This window comes from Lolium perenne, chromosome 4, assembly GCF_019359855.2.
Source record: "Lolium perenne isolate Kyuss_39 chromosome 4, Kyuss_2.0, whole genome shotgun sequence".
NCBI lineage: Eukaryota > Viridiplantae > Streptophyta > Magnoliopsida > Poales > Poaceae > Lolium > Lolium perenne.
Genome location: NC_067247.2, coordinates 382,117,637 through 382,140,089, shown reverse-complemented (window position 1 = coordinate 382,140,089; position 22,453 = coordinate 382,117,637). Strand labels below are relative to the sequence as shown.

Genomic DNA, 22,453 nt, shown 5'->3' with positions numbered 1-22,453 from the left:
AGTACTTTGACGTGATGTTTGAATATCAAATATGCTATATTGAACAAAGAAGGTCATCACTTTTATCACGTGACGAACATAGCACATGCATTCACTTTATCCCTAGTGAGGCAACAAAAGAAAAACCAAAACCAAAATAGATCATGAATTTATTGTCACTATTCAATCACTAAAACCATGCTACTCCATCTAATACACACATCACCCACACACGCTCTTGCATATAAGTTGGATCAGAACAAATACTTAACAACGGGGTACATAATATGCATCTATCAATACATCCTGCACATAATATGATCAGATCTCATAGCACAATATCATAGAATAAGGATCCACCACATAGGTATTACAAATAGGCCATAATCATGTAGGGCAGCTCATATGGCATTAAGAAATATGAAGAACATGAGAGAAATAAATCAAGCTACTGCCACAAACCTGTAGTTCAGAGGTAGACTACTCCCCCTTGATCATGGTGATGATGATGATGAAGACGTTGGAGAAGGTGGAGACTGTCTTCTGCGGTGCTCTCCTCCCGAGAACTCTTTGTGGCCATATATATAGTGATTTTTAGGTCAAAATACGTCGGTGGGCGAAAGAATCAAGTGAATTGGACGATCGGCGGTCGAAAGACCTCGGGTGGCGAGCCCTACATGTTTGGGAGCGCCACTTGGTGTCTTTTGGGCCTCAAGACCATCCAGGTGTGCTTCCAGGCTCTAGGGTGCTTCTCCCGTTGAAAAAATGACGCTCCGAAAATTCCAGGTCAATTTGACTCCGTATAGGTCACTCAAAGTGAAAAATACGCGAAATAGGAAATTTCTGTTCTGCAGAGTTATAAACCAAATAAAGGGGATCATTGGTAAATCCCATAAATCAATGTAAAACATTGTCTATCATCATATATGTTGCAAATATGTGGAAATTCAATATGATAAAGGACAAAGCTCATGTATGCATTTTACATGCATCTGTCGGCCACCTCTCCATACCCTCAGTCGCCATGGGAGGAGGCGCTCTAGTCTCCTTGGATAGAGTCCCCAGCATCGTCCGCTGCCTCAAGCCGCTAGAGCCGAACCCTTGTGGAGCCCATCGGCATTGCCATTGAGAGCGACACCAACGCGAGGACTACTGGTAGTAGGCCGCGCAGTGGCGACGAGTGGCATTGACCTCCAAACCCTAGTTAGGGTTTGGTTTGTATTTTTTTTAAATGTTAATCTTGCCCTTCTAAGTGATTGCTTTTGTAATATGGCCTAATTAGAGCCTTTGTCTAATTATTAACTAGTTTATCTATGTTTAATTATGTTTTTTCAGTCAACGCGGGCCATGATCAGGCTACCGTCCCGCAGACCCCCTCTTGGAAGGACCATGTGGAGACGTTGTGTGACTCGTGTCCGCATGCTCGTTGCACTTATGCTACCCTCCCACTGGCATGTCGTCCTACCATGTCAGTGTTGTTGCGCTCGTTTTGGCCATGTGTGTCTGCCCCCGAGTGCGAGATGGATGCCAGAGCGCGGCTTTGGAAGGAGGACTGTGCGTTTGGCTTGCCTACGAGTGATGTTGAGGTGGTGATGATCTAACTCTTTGCCATGGGGGTGGTGAGTAGGGAACTGTAGGAGATCCTGATGTTGACAGTGCTTTGACAAAGTCGACTCCCAGATCGCATCATGGTGGTATGGCTTGGTGATAGCGGGCGGTCCGAGGTACCGGGTGCGGTGTGAAAGTTTTTCCGGGCGAAAGCGCAGCGCTCTGGCGCTAGCGGTGGCGATGCCTATTAGTGTTGTAACCCTCTTGGGGCGCCGTTGTGGTTACCTTCCCGTCCATCGATGGGCACTTTCAACAATGGCTTGGGGCGTCCTCGGCAGATTCCTATCTTATGCACGTGACACTGTCTTTCAGCACTCTCTACCCTAGTTATCCGTTGGCAGGATCAGCACTCCACGGTCCGGAGTGAGAGGGCAAGCGACCCACTACGACGATGACTTGGTGGTTGAGTGTAACCAAGTTCAGTGGTTTCACAAGGAGGCGTGATGGCGTATCTAGTTAGTAGCCTTGGGTGCTTCGTCCGGGTAGGTTGTACCTACTCCTTTTTTTTAACATCATATATATTACTTAACTGAGCCAGCAGGCTGATGGCGCGTGATGCACACGTCCGTTGGGAACCCCAAGAGGAAGGTGTGGTGCGCACAGCAGTAAGTTTTCCCTCGGAAAGAAACCAAGGTTATCGAACCAGTAGGAGATGAAGGCCATGTGAAGGTTGTTGGTGGAGGAGTGTAGTGTGGCGCAACACCAGGGATTCCGGCGCCAACGTGGAACCTGCACAACACAATCAAAATACTTTGCCCCAACTTAACAGTGAGGTTGTCAATCTCACCGGCTTCCTGTAAACAAAGGATTAAACGTATGGTGCGGAGAATGATGTTTGTTTGCGAAGAACAACAGAGAACAGAGATTGCAGTTGATTGTATTTCAGATGTAAAAGAATGGACCGGGGTCCACAGTTCACTAGTGGTGTCTCTCCCATAAGATAAATAGCATGTTGGGTGAACAAATTACAGTTGGGCAATTGACAAATAGAGAGGGCATAACAATGCACATACATATCATGATGACTACTATGAGATTTACTTAGGGCATTACGACAAAGAACATAGACCGCTATCCAGCATGCATCTATGCCTAAAAAGTCCACCTTCGGGTTAGCATCCGCACCCCTTCCAGTATTAAGTTGCAAACAACAGACAATTGCATTAAGTACTGTGCGTAATGTAATCAACACAAATATCCTTAGACAAAGCATCGATGTTTTATCCCTAGTGGCAACAGCACATCCACAACCTTAGAACTTTCTGTCACTGTCCCAGATTCAATGGAGGCATGAACCCACTATCGAGCATAAATACTCCCTCTTGGAGTTACAAGTATCAACTTGGCCAGAGCCTCTACTAGCAACGGAGAGCATGCAAGAACATAAACAACACATATATGATAGATCAATAATCAACTTGACATAGTATTCCATATTCATCGGATCCCAACAAACACAACATGTAGCATTACAAATAGATGATCTTGATCATGATAGGCAGCTCACAAGATCTAAACATGATAGCACAAGAGGAGAAGACAACCATCTAGCTACTGCTACGGACCCATAGTCCAAGGATGAACTACTCACGCATCAATCCGGAGGCGGGCATGATGATGTAGAGTCCTCCGGTGACGATTCCCCTGTCCGGCAGGGTGCCGGAGGCGATCTCCTGAATCCCCCGAGATGGGATTGGCGGCGGCGTCTCAGTATGTTTTCTCATATCGTCGCTCTCGGTGATAGGGTTTTCGCGACGGAGAGATTATATAGGCGAAGGGGCAGAGTCGGGGGACGATCGAGGGGCCCACCCCATAGGGCGGCGCGCCCAGAAGTGGGGCCGCGCCTCCCTAGGGTGTGGCCGCCTCGTCGCCCCTCTTCGTCTCCTCTTCGGACTTCTGGAAGGCTCCGTGCAAAATAAGACCGTGGGCTTCTGTTTCGTCCAATTCCGAGAATATTTCCTGTGTAGGATTTCTGAAACCAAAAACAGAACATGAACTGGCGCTTCGGCATCTTGTTAATAGGTTAGTGCCGGAAAATGCATCAAAATGATGTAAAGTGTATATAAAACATGTGAGTATTGTCATATAACTAGCATGGAACATAAGAAATTATAGATACGTTTGAGACGTATCAAGCATCCCCAAGCTTAGTTCCTACTCGCCCTCGAGTAGGTAAACGATAACAAGGATAATTTCTGAAGTGATATGCTACTATCATAATCTTGATCAATACTATTGTAAAACATATGAGATGAATGAAGTGATTCAAAGCAATGGTAAAGATAATGACTAAACAACTGAATCATAAAGCAAAGACTTTTCATGAATAGTACTTTCAAGACAAGCATCAATAAGTCTTGCATAAGAGTTAACTCATAAAGCAATAGATTCTTAATAGAAGGTTTTGAAGCAACACAAAGGAAGATATAAGTTTCAGCAGTTGCTTTCAACTTCAACATGTATATCTCATGGATAATTGTCAACACAAAGTAATATGATGAATGCAAATAAGCAAGTATGTAAGAATCAATGCACACAGTTGACACAAGTGTTTGCTTCTAAGATAGAAAGAAGTAGGTAAACTGACTCAACATAAAGTAAAGAAAGGCCCTTCGCAGAGGGAAGCATGGATTACTCATGTGCTAGAGCTTTTTATTTTGAAAACATGGAAACAATTTTGTCAACGGTAGTAATAATTCATATGTGTTATGCATAAAACATCCTATAAGTTGCAAGCCTCATGCATCGAATACCAATAGTGCTCGCACCTTGTCCTAATTAGCTCGGATTTCCATGGATTATCATTGCATTACATATGTTTCAACCAAGTGTCACAAAGGGGTACCTCTATGCCACCTGTACAAAGGTCCAAGGAGATAGATCGCATTTGATTTCTCAGTTTTGATAGATCTCAACTTAAGGGCATCCATACCGGGACAACATAGAAAACAGATAATGGACTCCTCTTTAATGCTTAAGCATTCAACAACAGATAATATTCTCATAAGAGATTGAGGATTAATGTCCAAGCTGAAACTTCCACCATGATACATGGCTTTGGTTGGCGGCCCAATGTTCTTCTCTAACAATATGCATACTCAAACCATTTAATCATGACAAATCACCCTTACTTCAGACAAGACGAACATGCATAGCAACTCACATGATATTCAACAAAGGTGTAACAGTTGATGGCGTCCCCAGAAACATGGTTACCGCTCAACAAGCAACTTATAAGAAATAAGATACATAAGCAACATATTCAATACCACAATAGTTTTTAAGCTATTTTCCCATGAGCTATGTATTGCAAAGACAAGGAATGAAATTTGAAAGGTAGCACGCAAGCAATTTACTTGGAATGGCAGAGAAATACCACATAGTAGGTAGTTATGGTGGACACAAATGGCATGGGTTTTGGCTCAAGGTTTTTGGATGCACGAGAAGCATTTCCTCTCAGTACAAGGCTTTGGCTAGCAAGGTTGTTTGAAGCAAACACAAGTATGAACCGGTACAGCAAAACTTACATAAGAACATATTGCAAGCATTATAAGACTCTACACTGTCTACTTGTTGCTCAAACACTTTTACCAGAAAATATCTAGACTTTTCGAGAGAGACCAATCATGCAATCCAAATTTCAACAAGCTCTACGGTAGTTCTCCACTAATAGGTTTAAACTACATGATGCAAAAGCTTAAACATGATCTATTTGAGCTCAAAACAATTGCCAAGTATCAAATTATTCAAGACCATATACCAATTACCACATGAAGCATTTTATGTTTCCAACCAAATAGCAATCAACGAAGCGGTTTTCAACCTTCGCCATGAACATTAAAGTAAAGCTAAGAACACCAGTGTTCATATGAAAAAGCGGAGCGTGTCTTTCTCCAATACAAGGATTGCTAGGATCCGAATTTATTCAAACAAAAACAAACAGACGCTCCAAGTAAAGAACATAAGATGTGACGGAATAAAAATATAGTTTCACTAGAGGTGACCTGATAAGTTGTTGATGAAGAAGGGGATGCCTTGGGCATCCCCAAGCTTAGATGCTTGAGTCTTCTTGAAATATGCAGGGATAAACCACGGGGGCATCCCCAAGCTTAGACTTTTCACTCTTCTTGATCAAATTATATCATCCTCCTCTCTTGACCCTTGAAAATTTCCTCCACACCGAACTCAAAACAAACTCATTAGAGGGTTAGTGCATAATCAAAAATTCACATGTTCAGAGAGGACACAATCATTCTTAACACTTCTGGATATTACCCAAGGCTACTGAAAGTTAATGGAACAAAGAAATCCACTCAACACAGTAAATTAAGGAGGCAATGTGAAATAAAAGGCAGAATCTGTCAAAACAGAACAGTCCATCAAGACGAATTATTTCGAGGCACTTAACAAGCTCAGATGAAAAAGCTCAAATTGAATGAAAGTTGCATACATATCTGAGGATCATGCATGAATTTTTTCAGCATTTTACGAGTTTCCTACAGAGAGATCTACTCAAATTCGTGACAGGTAAAAATCTGTTTCTGCGCAGGAATCCAAATCTAGTATCAACTTTACTATCGAAGACTTTACTTGGCACAACAATATGATAAGGAGAGGTTGCTACAGTAGTAACAACTTCCAAGACACAACAAAACAGTAGAAAAAATAAAAACAACATGGGTTATCTCCCAAGAAGTGCTTTTCTTTAACGCCTTTCGGCTAGGCGCAGAAAATGCAACTCAAGTAACATCAAGAGATGAAGCATCAACATCATAATTTGTTCTAATAATAGAATCAAAAGGCAACTTCATTCTATTTCTAGGGAAGTGTTCCATACCTTTCTTAAGAGGGAATTGATACTTAATATTTCCTTCTTTCATATCAATAATAGCGCCAACAGTTCGAAGAAAGGGTCTTCCCAAAATAATAGGACAAGATGCATTGCATTCAATATCCAAGACAACAAAATCAACGGGGACAAGATTATTGTTAACCGTAATGTGAACATTATCAATCCTCCCCAAAGGTTTCTTTATAGAATTATCAGCAAGATTAACATCCAAATAACAATTTTTCAATGGTGGCAAGTCAACCATATCATAGAGTTTCTTAGGCATAACAGAAATACTTGCACCAAGATCACATAAAGCATTACAATCAAAATCATTGACCTTCATTTTAATGATGGGCTCCCAACCATCTTCCAACTTCCTAGTAATAGAAGTTTCAAGTTTTAATTTCTCTTCTCTAGCTTTAATGAGAGCATTTGTAATATGTTTTGTAAAGGCCAAATTTATAGCACAAGCGTTAGGACTTCTAGCAAGTTTTTGCAAGAACTTAATAACTTCAGAGATATGAAAATTATCAAAATCTAAACCATTATGATCTAAAGCAATGGGATCATTGTCCCCAATGCTCTGGAAAATTTCAGCACTTTTATCACAAACAGTTTCAGCAGTTTCAGGCAATTTTGCACGCTTTGTACTAGGAGTAGAAACATTGCAAACACCAATTATTTTACAATTGATAGTAGGAGGTTTAGCAACATATGAAGCATTAACATTACTGGTGGTGGTAATAGTCCAAACTTTAGCTACATTATTCTCTTTAGCAAGTTTTTCTTCTCTTTCCCACCTAGCATGCAATTCAGCCATCAATCTAATATTGTCATTAATTCAAACTTGGATAGCGTTTGTTGTAGCAAATGACTTAATATCTTTATCTTCATTAGGCATAACTTTCAATTTTAAAAGATCAACATCAGCAGCAAGACTATCAACCTTAGAAGCAAGAACATCAATTTTACCAAGCTTTTCTTCAACAGATTTGTTAAAAGCAGTTGTGTACTAATAAATTATTTAAGCATGACTTCAAGACCAGAGGGTACACTCATACTATTGTTGTAAGAATTACCATAACCATTACCATTATTAGAAGGATATGGCCTATAGTTGTTACCAAAATTATTCCTATAAGCATTGTTGTTGAAATTACTACTTTCAATGAAGTTCACATCAACATGCTCTTCTTGAGCAACCAATGAAGCTAAAGGAACATTATTAGGATCAACATTAGATCTACCATTAACAAGCATAGACATAATAACATCGATCTTATCACTCAAAGAAGAGGTTTCTTCAACAGAATTTAGCTTCTTACCTTGAGGAGTCCTTTCAGTGTGCCATTCAGAGTAATTGATCATCATATCATCAAGAAGCTTTGTTGCAGCACCCAAAGTGATGGACATAAAAGTACCTCCAGCAGCTGAATCCAATAGGTTCCTTGAAGAAAAATTTAATCCTGCATAGAAGGTTTGGATGATCATCCAAGTAGTTAGTCCATGGGTAGGACAATTCTTCACCAAAGATTTCATTCTTTCCCATGCTTGGGCAACATGTTCATTATCCAATTGCTTAAAATTCATAATGCTACTTCTCAAAGATATAATTTTAGCAGGAGGATAATATCTACCAATGAAAGCATCTTTACATTTAGTCCATGAATCAATACTATTCTTAGGCAAAGATAGCAACCAATCTTTAGCTCTTCCTCTTAAGGAGAAAGGAAACAATTTCAGTTTTATAATGTCCCCATCTACATCCTTATACTTTTGCATTTCACAAAGTTCAACAAAATTATTAAGATGGGCAGCAGCATCATTAGAACTAACACCAGAAAATTGCTCTCTCATAACAAGATTTAGTAAAGCAGGTTTAATTTCATAAAATTCTGCTGTAGTAGCAGGTGGAGCAATAGGAGTGCATATAAAATCATTATTATTGGTGCTAGTGAAATCACACAACTTAGTGTTCTCAGGAGTATTCATTTTAACAGTAATAAAAATAAGTAAAGCAAACTAAATTAAGTAAAGTAAAACAAGTAACTAATTTTTTTGTGTTTTTGATAAAGAAAGCAAACAAGACAGAAAATAAAATAAAGTAAAGCAAGACAATAAACAAAGTAAAGAGATTGGATGTGAGAGACTCCCCTTGCAGCGTGTCTTGATCTCCCCCGCAACGGTGCCAGAAAACAGTCTTGATGGCGCGTGATGCACACGTCCGTTGGGAACCCCAAGAGGAAGGTGTGATGCGCATAGCTGTAAGTTTTCCCTCAGAAAGAAACCAAGGTTATCGAACCAGTAGGAGATGAAGGCCACGTGAAGGTTGTTGGTGAAGGAGTGTAGTGCGGCGCAACACCAGGGATTCCGGCGCCAACGTGGAACCTGCACAACACAATCAAAATACTTTGCCCCAACTTAACAGTGAGGTTGTCAATCTCACCGGCTTGCTGTAAACAAAGGATTAAACGTATGGTGTGGAGAATGATGTTTGTTTGCGAAGAACAACAGAGAACAGAGATTGCGATTAATTGTATTTCAGATGTAAAAGAATGGACCGGGGTCCACAGTTCACTAGTGGTGTCTCTCCCATAAGATAAATAGCATATTGGGTGAACAAATTACAGTTGGGCAATTGACAAATAGAGAGGGCATAACAATGCACATACATATCATGATGACTACTATGAGATTTACTTAGGGCATTACGACAAAGAACATAGACCGCTATCCAGCATGCATCTATGCCTAAAAAGTTCACCTTCGGGTTAGCATCCGCACCCCTTCCAGTATTAAGTTGCAAACAACAGACAATTGCATTAAGTACTGTGCGTAATGTAATCAACACAAATATCCTTAGAAAAAGCATCGATGTTTTATCCCTAGTGGCAACAACACATCCACAACCTTAGAACTTTCTGTCACTGTCCCAGATTCAATGGAGGCATGAACCCACTATCGAGCATAAATACTCCCTCTTGGAGTTACAAGTATAAACTTGGCCAGAGCCTCTACTAGCAACGGAGAGCATGCAAGAACATAAACAACACATATATGATAGATCAATAATCAACTTGACATAGTATTCCATATTCATCGGATCCCAACAAATACAACATGTAGCATTACAAATAGATGATCTTGATCATGATAGGCAGCTCACAAGATCTAAACATGATAGCACAAGAGGAGAAGACAACCATCTAGCTACTGCTATGGACCCATAGTCCAAGGATGAACTACTCACGCATCAATCCGGAGGCGGGCATGATGATGTAGAGTCCTCCGGTGACGATTCCCCTGTCCGGCAGGGTGCCGGAGGCGATCTCCTGAATCCCCCGAGATGGGATTGGCGGCGGCGGTGTCTCAGTATGTTTTCTCGTATCGTGGCTCTCGGTGATAGGGTTTTCGTGACGGAGAGATTATATAGGCGAAGGGGCAGAGTCGGGGGACGCTCGAGGGGCCCACCCCATAGGGAGTTTATCCCATGCTTCTTGCGAGAGTTGAACCCTTAGATGCGGTGTAGGCCCGACATATTTGGTGCCTAAACCTCGCCTGAGATCAGCGGGATCGACATATGGGTTTCCCACATCGTCGAAAGCCTCTGACATCTCCGGCTCTGCTCGGTTTGTTTCTCCAATTGCATAGATCTGATGATATTTTGAATTTTGTTTTTTGTCAGGATTGGTGACACCATCATATAGATTGGTGAAGACCTCTCCAACAGCAATGGATCTATCGACGAAATTGAAGCTATCGATGCTGTCTGAGTCGCTGCTTATATCAGAGTCCGCAGACGACTCGAAGGACATGTCGCTGAAGATCTTGGCGAGATTTTCGCCTTCCATAGTGTTGATGAAGCGTGGCGACGAAATCTCCTCTTCGCCTGACGAAAAGTCGGAATTGTCCGCCGATAATCCTGACGAAATCGGAACTTCGAGACGATACGATCCTTCTTTCTCGACACAGAATCGGAACTTTCCGAACGTCATCTCTATGGGCTCCTCCAGATATGCATATGCATCCAAACAGGAGGGCGGTTGAGGAACAAAATCAACTAGATCAGTTTCGATCTGTTTATCTCGATCCATTGCGTTGCTTGCTACCGACGAAGTCGACAATCTTGATCGTGCCATCGAGATCAGCTCCTTGTCGCCTCTAATCCCCACGGTCGGCGCCAATTGACAAGGTATTAACTTGTCAATGCCTACGTATTGTAGACTAGGGTTTGGTTGGAAGTAGAGGGCAAGTAGATCTCGAAGGTTTCAGCCGAAAAGTACTCAACAATTAAGAAACTAGGGTTCTGTTGACAATAGATTCGATCCTCTCTTTGTCCCTCGACTCCCCCTTATATAGGAGGCGGAGCCGAGAGATTCATCATACACAAGTTACAGAGTCCGGGAGGGTTTCTAACCCGTCCCGTAAAATTACAAGTCTCTTTATTTCCTAATACAACTCTAACTTTCCTTAATGTTAACTGGGCTTCCGAACTTCATATTCTTCGACTTGTGGGCCTTCAGTAAACCCTGGGTACCATCTTCGGCATGCCCATTGGGGATGCCTATGTCAGCGCGCCCAGAGGTGGGGCCGCGCCCCCTTAGGGTGTGGCCGCCTCGTCGCCCCTCTTCGTCTCCTCTTCGGACTTCTGGAAGGCTCCGTGCAAAATAATACCGTGGGCTTTTGTTTCGTCCAATTCCGAGAATATTTCCTGTGTAGGATTTCTGAAACCAAAAACAGCAGAAAACAGGAACTGGTGCTTCGGCATCTTGTTAATAGGTTAGTGCCGGAAAATGCATCAAAATGATGTAAAGTGTATATAAAACATGTGAGTATTGTCATATAACTAGCATGGAACATAAGAAATTATAGATACGTTTGAGACGTATCACAGGCCGCCTCATTAAAAACCTTCCAGCCCCCTTAGGTACCCTGGAAGGAAAAGAGTGCGTCTGGTACCTGCTGCTCCTGATCAGTACATAGTTACATCTTTCAGAACAAAAGGAAGAATGAAACTAGGAGGGGACTCATCCCATCTAACTACAGAATTTGAGGTGAAGGCATATCTAGCTAATTCATGGGCCACATTGTTAGCCTCTCTATTACAATGAGTAAAATCAATAAAGTCAAATTCTTGCGCCTTAGAGAAGCAATCATAGAGAATGGCCGAGTTAGGACTCCATACTTCCACTTCCGATTTACAGGCTTGGATCACCTCTAGTGAATCAGACTCAACTGTAACTCTTGTCACTCCGATATCAAGAAGGAAAACCAAACCTTTGAGTAGGGCTAGGGCTTCCGCTGCCGTTGCATCATGTACATGCGATAATGGACAAGCTACACCGGCAATTGCGTCACCACGGTCATCTCTCAAGACCGCCCCAGCTGCACCTGTACCATTTGGGTGGAAAGAAGCATCGACATTCAATTTGTAAGTTCCATGAGAGGGCTTTTCACATGTAATACCGCGCACCACACTAGATGCAGAAGCTGCAGGAACATAATTTGATGTTAGAGCCTGGATCGCAAAAGCTGTGCGCCTGGGTTCAGCAACATGCCCCCCCTTCATGGTCTCCCTTCTTTGCCACCATAAGTACCAACATGTGACAGCTATAGTTTCCTTTAGCTTTAAATTTCCGAGAATTGGAGACTTTTGGTTTTGTCGACAGAGTAAGTCCTCCAGAATAGTAGAACCTGACCATTCACATGTTACCGCTTGTTTAATATAATCAGATAGCCCCAGAGACTTCCATACCTCCCCAGCCCGAGAGCAAGTAAATAATAAGTGTCTCATATCCTCAGCTCCCCCTCGGCAAACTGGACATTTAGGGTTAACCTTCATGTGTTTGTCCGCCAAAATCGATCTTCCAGGGACAACTCCCTGCAATGATCTCCACATAAAAATACGAATTTTACTTGGCACTTCCAGGTCCCATACTTTCTCCCACACTGGATTACTCGTAGCCCCTCCTTCTCCATCAATTCTTCTAACTCTATTACCAAATTGGTGATCCCCTTCTGTGTAGTATGCCGACCGTACAGTAAATGTATATGTCCTTGTGTTATTCCATGCGACAAAGTCATCATTCAGTGAGTCAGAGAGCGGAATTCGAGGAATTTTTTCAGCATCTATAGCAAGCAAATTGTCCCTGATTATGTCTTCATCCCACTCGCCAGTAATAGGATTTATGAGCTCATCAACTGTTCGGAGAATACTTTGTCCCTTTCTTGGAAACACCTTTCTTGATTTGTGATCAGGAATCCAATGATCTTCCCAAATATTTATTTGGCTTCCATTCCCCACTCTCCATATATGCCCACGCTTGAAAGTTTTTAAACCTGCAATAATACTCTGCCAAGAATAGGAAGACCCCTTTTTGGGGCCAGCTTTTAGAATGTCTCCATGTGGATAATATTTTGCCTTCAGAACTGGGGCACAAAGAGAATCTGGATTTATAACTAGTCTCCAGACCTGTTTGGCGAGCATAGCCAAATTAAATGAGTATAGGTCTCTGAAGCCCATTCCTCCACACTTCTTCGGGATACACATTCTCCACCAAGCAAACCAATGAAGTTTCTTCTGTTCTTCCGTATCACCCCACCAAAACGCAGACATGGCATCATTCATCTCTTTGAATAGACTTTTTGGGATTTTAAAAACCCCCGTAGCATAAACCGGGATTGATTGTATAATAGCTTTTAAGAGGATTTCCTTCCCGCCCAGAGATAAGAATTTTTCTTTCCATCCTTTCAATCTCTCTATAATTCTTTCAAGAAGGTACAAGAAGCTTTAACTTTTATCAAGACCAATCATTGACGGTAAGCCCAAGTATTTCTCAGCTATTGCCTCTGTTATAATATTGAGTTATGTGCAAATATCTGCCTTTAAATTCACATCAACATTAGGGCTAAAGAAAATGCTGCATTTTGACTAACTTATCATCTGTCCTGAGCTTGCAGAGTATTCTTCCAGTACTTGTCTCAATGATGTTGCATTAATTATATCTGCCCGCATAAGTATTAAGGAATCATCAGCAAAAAGTAAATGGGATACTGACGGTGCATTTCTGCACACCTTCACACCTTCGATGCCATGAACCTCCTCTTTATGAGCCAATAAACTAGAAAGACCTTCTGCACAAAGAAGGAACAAATAAGGAGACAGCGGATCCCCCTGTCGGAGACCCCTGCTTGGAGAGAATTCATCTGTTTCTTGATCATTATATCTAACCTTGTATTTAACAGACCTTACACATGCCATGATGAGTGTAACAAAATCCTGGTGAAACCCTAGCCGGATCATCATTTTCTCAAGAAAAATCCACTCAACCCGATCATAGGCTTTGTGCATATCCAATTTCACCGCACAATAGCCCTTCTTCCCAGTCTTCTTGTTTTTGATACAGTGCATACTTTCATAAGCAATGAGTATATTATCTGTAATTAACCGGCCAGGATCAAAAGCACTTTGGACATTTGAAATAACCTCATCCAGAATAACCTTAAGTCTCATTGCAATCATTTTTGAAATTACCTTGTACAGGACATTACAGAGGCTTATAGGTCTGAATTGGGATATTTTCTCCGGTGACTCCACCTTTGGTATTAAGACGATCACAGTATCATTCCAACCTTCTGGGATTGCCTTATTATTTATAGCATCCATGACCTCTTTCACAATAGAATCCCCAAGGATACTTCAACATTTCTTGAAGAAAATTGCATGCAGACCATCTGTCCCAGGGGCTTTGGTGTCTCCAATAGAGAACAGAGCTTTCTTCACATCCTCCGGGGTATAAGCTGCTGTAAGGTCACTATTCATCCGTTCAGACACTTTGGGGATCACTTTAGATAGCAGACCCGGGTCAGGCTCATCTACTTCTGTTGCAAATAAGCCTGCAAAGTAATCAGAAATAAGAGGATTTAAATATGTCGTTCCCTCAACAGGAATCCCATTATCATCCAATAATTTCTTTATGCGGTTTTTCTTCCTCCTTGTTGATGCAGCATTATGGAAATAGTTAGTATTTCTGTCTCCGTATTGTAACCAGTTAACTCTGCTCCTTTGTGCCCATTGTATTTCTTCCATTTCTAAGAGCTTTTCAATCTCTTCTGATAATTCCCTTTGCCGAGCTAAGTTTTCTGGCGACAAGGTTTGGCGAACTACATTCTCTAATTCACGTTGAGTTTTCCTCAGTGAATTTTTTGTTCTTCTCAGCACTGTCTTATCCCACTTGTGTAAGTGATCATGGATCTTTGCAAGTTTTCCCGCCAAAGGCAAACTTAAATTCAGTGGGTCACTCATGTCCCATGCACCCTGCACCATCTCCATGAATTTTTTTTCCTTTAGCCACCGTGCTTCGAAACGAAGAACAGATGGGCCTCAATTTTCCTCCACAATTGGCTCTTCAATACACATAAGGATTGGTCTATGATCTGATCTATAATAATCCAGATGATGAAGAGATGCGTCAGGGAACTTCATATTCCATGCCTCATTTGCCAAGCCCCGGTCTAGTCTTTCCCTTATGTCGCCTCTCTGCCAAGTAAATTTGTCACCTATGTGGCTATGTAGCCCATATCCACCAGATTGCAATCCTCAATTGCATCCCTAAATGCTTGCATACAATGACCTTCCTCCTTCCTTCTCAAACTGATATAAAATATCATTAAGATCCCCCATCACTAACCAGGGCATATCCGAGGCCAAGCTTAATTGTCTTAAGCTTTGCCAAGTCAGATGTTTATTGTCCCACCTCGGTTCACCATACATCCCAGTAAAACGCCAGACATTATCTTGTCCTACCCCAATCATCGTTTCAATGAAATTCTTTGTCCTGTCTATCACGGTCAGTACCACCTCCTTCTTCCAGAATAAAATTAAACCCCCACTTCTTCCATCACTAGCCACCACTTCTTTGAAATCCATACACAATTGTCTCCTAAGCATCTCTGCCGGGAACAACTCAAGGTGAGTCTCTTGCAGAAATACAATGTCAGGGCTCCTACGATTAGTAACATCGAGAAGGGCCCTAATTGCCGCAGCCTTTTTAAGGCCACGATAATTCCAGCTTAATATTTTCATTGCTCCCGGACAACCTCCATCCCGGAGGTCGCCGATAAATGGTTTGTCAAACTTCCACTTCCACCTGTGTTGTCATCCACTTTTGTTCTCTTTGGATGCTGGATCTTGCCAGGAGTAGTCTCCACAGTCTTATCATCAACAGTAGTTCCATTATCGAATCTTCCAATAATATCTGACACTTTGTTTCCCGGCCCAGTAATCATCAGAGTGCCTTCGTTAGTATTGGAGACATCAAAATTTAGACTTTTTCTGGAAGTGTTACCTTCCTCCAAATTTTCTTCTGAGGTAGATTTACCTAAACCATCACTTCTCCAGTCTTGTTTCCCCCATGTAGCACTTTGCTCACCCATTCGTCCTCTCCCTCTTACCATGAACGGAGCACGTCCCGGAACACCGCGACCTCCTCCTCTTCCTCTACCCTGACCTCTACCACCTCCAGCCAGAATGAACTCCCCCCATTCAAAGCTCGACTCATCGTGGACGCCGTCTCCACACTCCTCATGCCAGTGCCCAAGATGACCACAATTGTGGCGAAAGATCGGCAACTTCTCATACTTGACTTGGTACCATTCTTTTTGTTTGTCTTTTGTCACAGAAACAAATCTAGTGAGCTTTTTATTCACATCGATTCTCACTTGAAGCCTTACAAATTCCCCAACATAACCAGCCGGCAGTTTAACTTGGATTTCCTTGATCTCTCCCATATTTCGGCACATACCTCGTATTACAGCATCCTTCAGCAGCATGTCTGGTAGTTTAAGCACCTGTGCCCAGACCATAATTTTATCAAGCACAACCGATCTAGGGTTTGAGAAACCATCATACTCCTCGATCATCACAGCCTGGCTTTGGAAAACCCAGGGACCTTGCTTCGTCGCCTTATTCCAGTCCCCCAGACACGCGAATTGTATCGTAAACAGGTTGTCTTCTATCTTCCTCCATGTAACATCCTGAGCGGGGTTCCATGCAGATCGCATGTCCGCGAACAGAGCACTAGGGCTAAACCCACGATTAGTGTGTACCTTCGCGATGGCTAACCACTTTGCATTCACATCCGGTTCCTTCACCTCATCCTCCCAGACGAATCCCGCATCTTCCTCTTCTTCTAGGTTAAGACGTCCTAGCAGATCTTCCACCGAAGACCCCGAGCCACCGGGGGCCTCCGACGATGCTTCTGTACCGGGTACCGCATGCGGATCAGCATCCCTCGCATCTTCCTTCTCCCCAGCATTGTCCTTTGTCGATGCCATGCTTGATGGCAGCATATCGGAGACTCTCGACGGCGTCGCCGTCGGAGGACAGAGAAACCCTAGATATTACGCTAGGGGAAAAACGACATTGAGTCGATTTCGTGTTGGAGTTGAATGCAAATACTCAGGTTGTAGCTACTCCTTTTGTTTTGTTGTTGTTTATCTTGATCTATTTCTTAAGAGGGTGGGTTACTCATTACTTTATATTGGTTCGGCCGTGGTATGGTTTTATTTATATAGTGGCACGAAAAGATGTTTAGAGGAGGAAGAGAGTCCTCGTATGTGTTCATAGCTTACTCGTAGGGAAACAGAAAGTTTACACATACTGAAGAAAGTTTTGTTTTTCATTGCGAGAGAGGTCAGTGAAGAAACTAACGCTGCACGAGATCAGACATGTCATACTGCTGATCAGACATGCATCCCCACCAAAGCCTGACTGACAAATCCCAAAGTTCAGATTGTACAACCAATGAAGTTGCGCACTTATTTACTCTGAACTACGATTATTCCTTTTTCGAGCCTTAAATATTTTCAAAACAAAAAATAAAGGCGCACAACCCTGTGCCAACCAAAGCATTCAGGATGCCTGTTTACACATCCACATTGCAGTACAGGGAGCATCTATGGGAGGGCCTCTTCTTACATGTAGTTGTACTTGCGCTGGCAAAAAAGAGCGCCGTCTTTGAGTACAAGAGATGGGCAGTTGATTTGGTTCCAGAAAAATATACAGTACCCCGCGGTATCATCCGAAGATATGGAACCAGAAGACAGGTCCAGTTCAATGAGGTATTATCTGCACAAGGGAGCAAAAGTGTTAAAGAGAGGATCAAAAGAGTTTGGAGAGCTAGAATTAGGAGCATTAGAATATTGGTGCTTACCGTTTCTGTTTTGTAATTGTGTCAGATTCAGATTTCCACACTATGTCTTTTAATTCCGTTGAGAAACTCTTGTAGAACTGCATATAATTTTGAAGAAACGGTGTTAATTATTTCAAAGTGGCAATTGTTAGACTAGTTCAGAATTTTTGGCAATTAGAATGCGAAAAGTAACATTTGAGATCATACACTGTGAAACTCCAAGGTGTCGCCTCCAGTTTTACGAAGCTCAACCATATGGAGTGATGGAGCAACCTCAAAAACCTACAAGAGATCGATTATTATCAGGCACATAGTTAGCAAATGAAATGTTCATACGCCAGAATACTACGTAGCATAGATTGATTAGAACTTCAAATGAGAAGTGAAAATATATTTGATGCACCCTTATAAAACAACAATCTTAGTTTGCAACACCAGTGGCATTTCCAAAAGAACTTAATTGTTTTCTCTTTTCGGATATCATGGCTGGTTCGATGAATTTAGTATAGATCTAACAGCAAATTTAACTGTGATCTGTAAATTAGTCTATGTCTCAGCATGGACAATAGAGTCGGTACCTCTGTTGCTACAGATAAATGGCCTTTCCTTCCAGTCTTGTCACCTTTCAGTTTCATCTGGAAGATAAAAAAATAGAAATCAGTATAAGTACTGAATTGCTCAAACTGCAGCAAGAAGGCACGAGGAACCCAGTTTATACCTTATAATTTTGTTTCCGCACATTGAAACCAAGAGGCCCGCATGCTTCCTCTATTTTTGACACAATCTCTTGTGGTGTACGCTGGGACGCGAAGGATGTTTCCCGTTTTACCAATCCCTATAAAGAAGGATGACATTATTTGAGAAACAATAAGGTTTGCTAATAGTACAAAAATTAGTGGCGTCCGAAATTTATAGAAGAGGCAGTGAACTGAATAGCGGCATGATACTACCCTGCTTGTTACTACTTTGGTAACAATATTTAAACAATCAGGAATACTATATTTCCAAGGTAGAATCCCTGCGACCTCGAAATAAGAGCAATATGGAGAAAATTCTATATCAACAGTTCTATGAACCTACCATCATCTCTTTCTCAAACAAATTTCCAAGGTTGAATCCCTGCGACCTCGAAATAAGAGCAAATGCATTCATGGATTCTGGTTTCTCTCTTTTCTCCGCCACAAGATGTTCCTATGAGATTCAAAAACAAAGATAACAAAATAAGTGGTGCCGCTAAAACGATAAAATTTGGGGACAACAGGCTGCATACCAGGAAATGACATTCAGACTGTATTACCTCGGAACTATTGAATGCAGCATCAACATCTTCAAGGCTCACATCTTCATTTTGCTCAAACTGTGGGGGTTTATAGTCCTTTTTGAACCATTCATCTTCTAGAATTTCTGCAATTGTTATCCTCTGCAAGAAAGAAGATAAAATTCATTGAAACTCTGATGCAAATAAAGCCTTCTCATGTAGAAAATTCACTTGTCAAACATAACAGTTAATTGACACTTACAGTTCGAGGATTGGGATCGATAATGCGCTTAATAAGATTCCTTGCACCGGTAGACAACCATGGTGGACAAGAAACATTAGCTCTGGTGATCTGTTAGCAAAACATCAATAGTCATATTAGTGCAAATTAAATACCACGGTGGTTCCTCCCCACATTGGCCTATTATAGTAACTTACCATTTTATACAAAGTCATCAAGTTGGGGTCATCAAAGGGTAAATACCCAGCCATAAGAACAAATAAGATTATGCCACAGGACCACACGTCAGCAGCCATACCATCATAACCTTTATCAGCAAGAACCTGAGGGAACATTCAAATGCTTACACCTCTTGAAACACATTTTTAAGGCAAGGTAAGAACAAGATAAATAACAGAAGGCGGAAAGCTTACCTCAGGTGCAACATAATTTGGAGTTCCACAAGCAGTATGCAGAAGTCCATCCTCCTAAAATAAAATAGAAAATGAAATGAGGTGATCAATACTCCTTTCTTAAATGTTTCTTGTCTCCAAGCACAAACAGTATCCGATCTGTAATTCCATTTTTTGTATAAATTTAAGAACTGATTAAATGGAGCATACAGAAGGCAGAGGTACTTTCAACAATTCTGAAGAATGCTACTATACATCAGAATGTCAATTGAACAAAAAAAAATATGCGTACTTCTATACAATCCTACTAGGTAGAGATCATACTTTTGTTTGTGGTGCGAATGCACTGAGACCAAAGTCCGAGACTTTGAGAGCTCCATATGAGTCAAGGAGCAGATTTTCTGGCTGCAAATGGCACATAAAACATCTATGGATTAGGAAATTTATCGCAGAGCATCCTCACAGAAGATAACATACACCTGGTACTGGAGACGATAATTGGACAAACCTTGAGATCTCTATGGTACACTCCACGACTATGACAGTAATCAACTGCATTTATAAGTTGGTGGAAGTACCTTCTTGCTTCATCTTCCCCTAGCCTCCCAGAATTGACCTAATCATCCACAGCACAATGATAAGTCAGAAATGAGTAGAAAGGGTCATACTGAAAGCAAAAGCCATGACATGTAGCACACAAAGTTTGAGGGCCTTACGATCTTATCAAAGAGCTCTCCTCCATCAACGAAGTCAAGAACCATGTATATCTTTGTTTTGCTTGCCATAACCTATCACCAAGTGCACACATGCTGAATGAGATGAAAGATACAAAATATATTTCTTTTCTCTGCAAAGATTGTAATATACCTCGTGCAACTGGACGACATTTGGATGTCTTATTAGCTTCATCGTGGCAATCTCCCGTTTAATCTGCAGAAGGTGGAAGAGATGTTCAGTGCTCAGAATCCTACGGGAAACAGAGGAGTCGGGGGTAACTTGACGTCTATTAGTTGTTGCAGTCTTTCAGAGACCATGGAGTACGATACAGTCGAATCACCTTGGCGTGGGTGATACAGTCGCAGAATGGCTCCCCAAGAGAGACCCATTTTAAATAGCTAATTGGACGAATCACAATTTTCATTTCATATTTTATATTCGTTGGCATCAAGCTCTTGTTTCTTTACTTAGCAATCACTTGACTCTTTCCCCATAAGAAAACAGAAAAATAATGCCTGCTGACAGAGAATCTCTACCATGACAGAGACGTCAAATAGTTTTCCCAGGGACATTCCTTTTCTAATTAAGCGAGGCTGCCAGTCATAATTTACGTGCTAATTCAATTACCCCAGATGCTAATCAAGATTCCCCCAATGGACGGAGGAGGAGGAGAAAGGGGATAGAGAGAGAAGGAAGGAGACGGGCGGGCGGCGCTCGGACCTGCTCGACCATCTTGTGGCGGAGGACGTGGTTGCGGTCGAGGACCTTGATGGCGCAGGTGCTCCCGTCGCGGGTGTCCCTGGCGATCTTGACCTTGGCGAAGCTGCCCTCGCCGATGGTCTTGCCCAGCTCGTAGCGCCCCACCCGCGTCGTCCTCCTCCCCTCCGCCATCCCTGGCTCGCTCCCTCGGTGGTGGTGGTGGTGGTGGCAAATCGATCGATCAATCAATCAGACAGTGGTCGATGCGCCGCGGCTTGGACGCCGGTCTCTTCCTGCTGTGGAATTGTCAGGCAGAGGTTGCTCGTGTGCGGCGGGCGGTTTATAGGATGAGCCGGCTTCTGTGGGATGGAAGCGCGTGGAATGAGACGGAAAGGCGGCGCGCCCGGGGGTCTGTACTGACTGCGGGTCCGGTGGGCGCTTCGGCCTGGCACGGATGGCCGAGATTCGGTGGGCCATTTTTTATATTTTCAGATGGATAAGTAAGGGCATCTTGAACCACAGGTATAGAGGAGGACACTGATTATTATTTTTTTAAGTTTTTTTAACCTAAGGCAAAAGTTTTCTGGGGCGCGGCCTTGGGGCCGGTGTGGAAGACGGAGCAGCGGCTCTTTGTGGTGTGGGTTCCGGCTGCTTGGGTGGCGGAGCCTTCAACCAGTCTGGGCGCGACCTCAGGGTCAGCATGTGGAGCTTGTCTCGGTCCGATGGAGGTTTTTGGGTGGAAGTTGCGAGTTGGATCCGGCTAAAAGCCCTGTCTTTGGTTGTGGCCGGAGCCAACAGTGTCGACGTCATTGGGCGTCGTTTCCTTCTTGAAGGTGTCGTTGTGATGAAGCTCTTACCCCTCCCCTAAGTTCTTGGGTGGCTTTGTAGCTGGCTTAGCAGGTGCGCGGCCTTGGGGACGGTGTGGGCGTCGGAGTGGCGTCTCATGTGTGGTAGGGTGTTGTCTCTGGTTGTTGGGGTGACGAGGCCAGCAACTCGTTTGGTGTGTGGTATCGAGACCAGCATGTGTGTTGATGATGTACCAGTTTTCGCCTGGTTTTCCTTAATTAACCAGGCAGCTTCTTCTTAATCAAGGAGGACACTGATTATGGGGCCTAGAGGATCGATCTAACATTTAGACCAGAAATAAAATCTCATGTATTAAAGGTGGGCCACATGTGTGTGCACCTAGACCTATGTGGCAGCGATCCACTGTCTTCTCAATTATTGCGTCGCGGTTAATATGGCCATGTGTCAGCTCTTTATAATATCGATTGCCACGTCCCCATCCCCACACTAGTCCCTCGGCCCACTTCCACTTTTAGCCAGTCTCCGCGAACCTTGGCCTCCTTCCCCCATTGCCAGTAGCAATGATGAAGGCGGGATGGTCGTGGAAGAAGGGTGGTCGCAACGACCACAAGGCCGGGTCCTCCTCCAGCCACCACCGTTCCGGATTACCGCCACCGCCTCCACGGAACCACACATACCTGAGCGTGGGAGTGGCATGCGCCTTCTGGGAGGCTAAGAGGCACGTGC

General features: G+C 42.8%; 1 protein-coding gene across 1 annotated transcript; it reads right to left on the bottom strand.

Moving 5' to 3' along the window:
* Positions 1 to 17,119: 17,119 nt before the first annotated feature.
* Positions 17,120 to 21,254, bottom strand: LOC127297257 (CBL-interacting protein kinase 9). Its single transcript, XM_051327552.2, has 15 exons — positions 20,942 to 21,254; positions 20,372 to 20,434; positions 20,221 to 20,292; positions 20,013 to 20,120; positions 19,829 to 19,909; positions 19,526 to 19,579; positions 19,310 to 19,435; positions 19,134 to 19,223; positions 18,911 to 19,033; positions 18,694 to 18,804; positions 18,332 to 18,448; positions 18,192 to 18,248; positions 17,821 to 17,895; positions 17,635 to 17,711; positions 17,120 to 17,549 (listed from the first exon to the last, which is right to left on the bottom strand). Exons 1-15 carry the CDS (start codon positions 21,110 to 21,112, stop codon positions 17,546 to 17,548), a joined length of 1,329 nt encoding a protein of 442 aa, XP_051183512.1. The 5' UTR covers positions 21,113 to 21,254; the 3' UTR covers positions 17,120 to 17,545.
* Between the last annotated feature and the right edge of the window lie 1,199 nt (positions 21,255 to 22,453).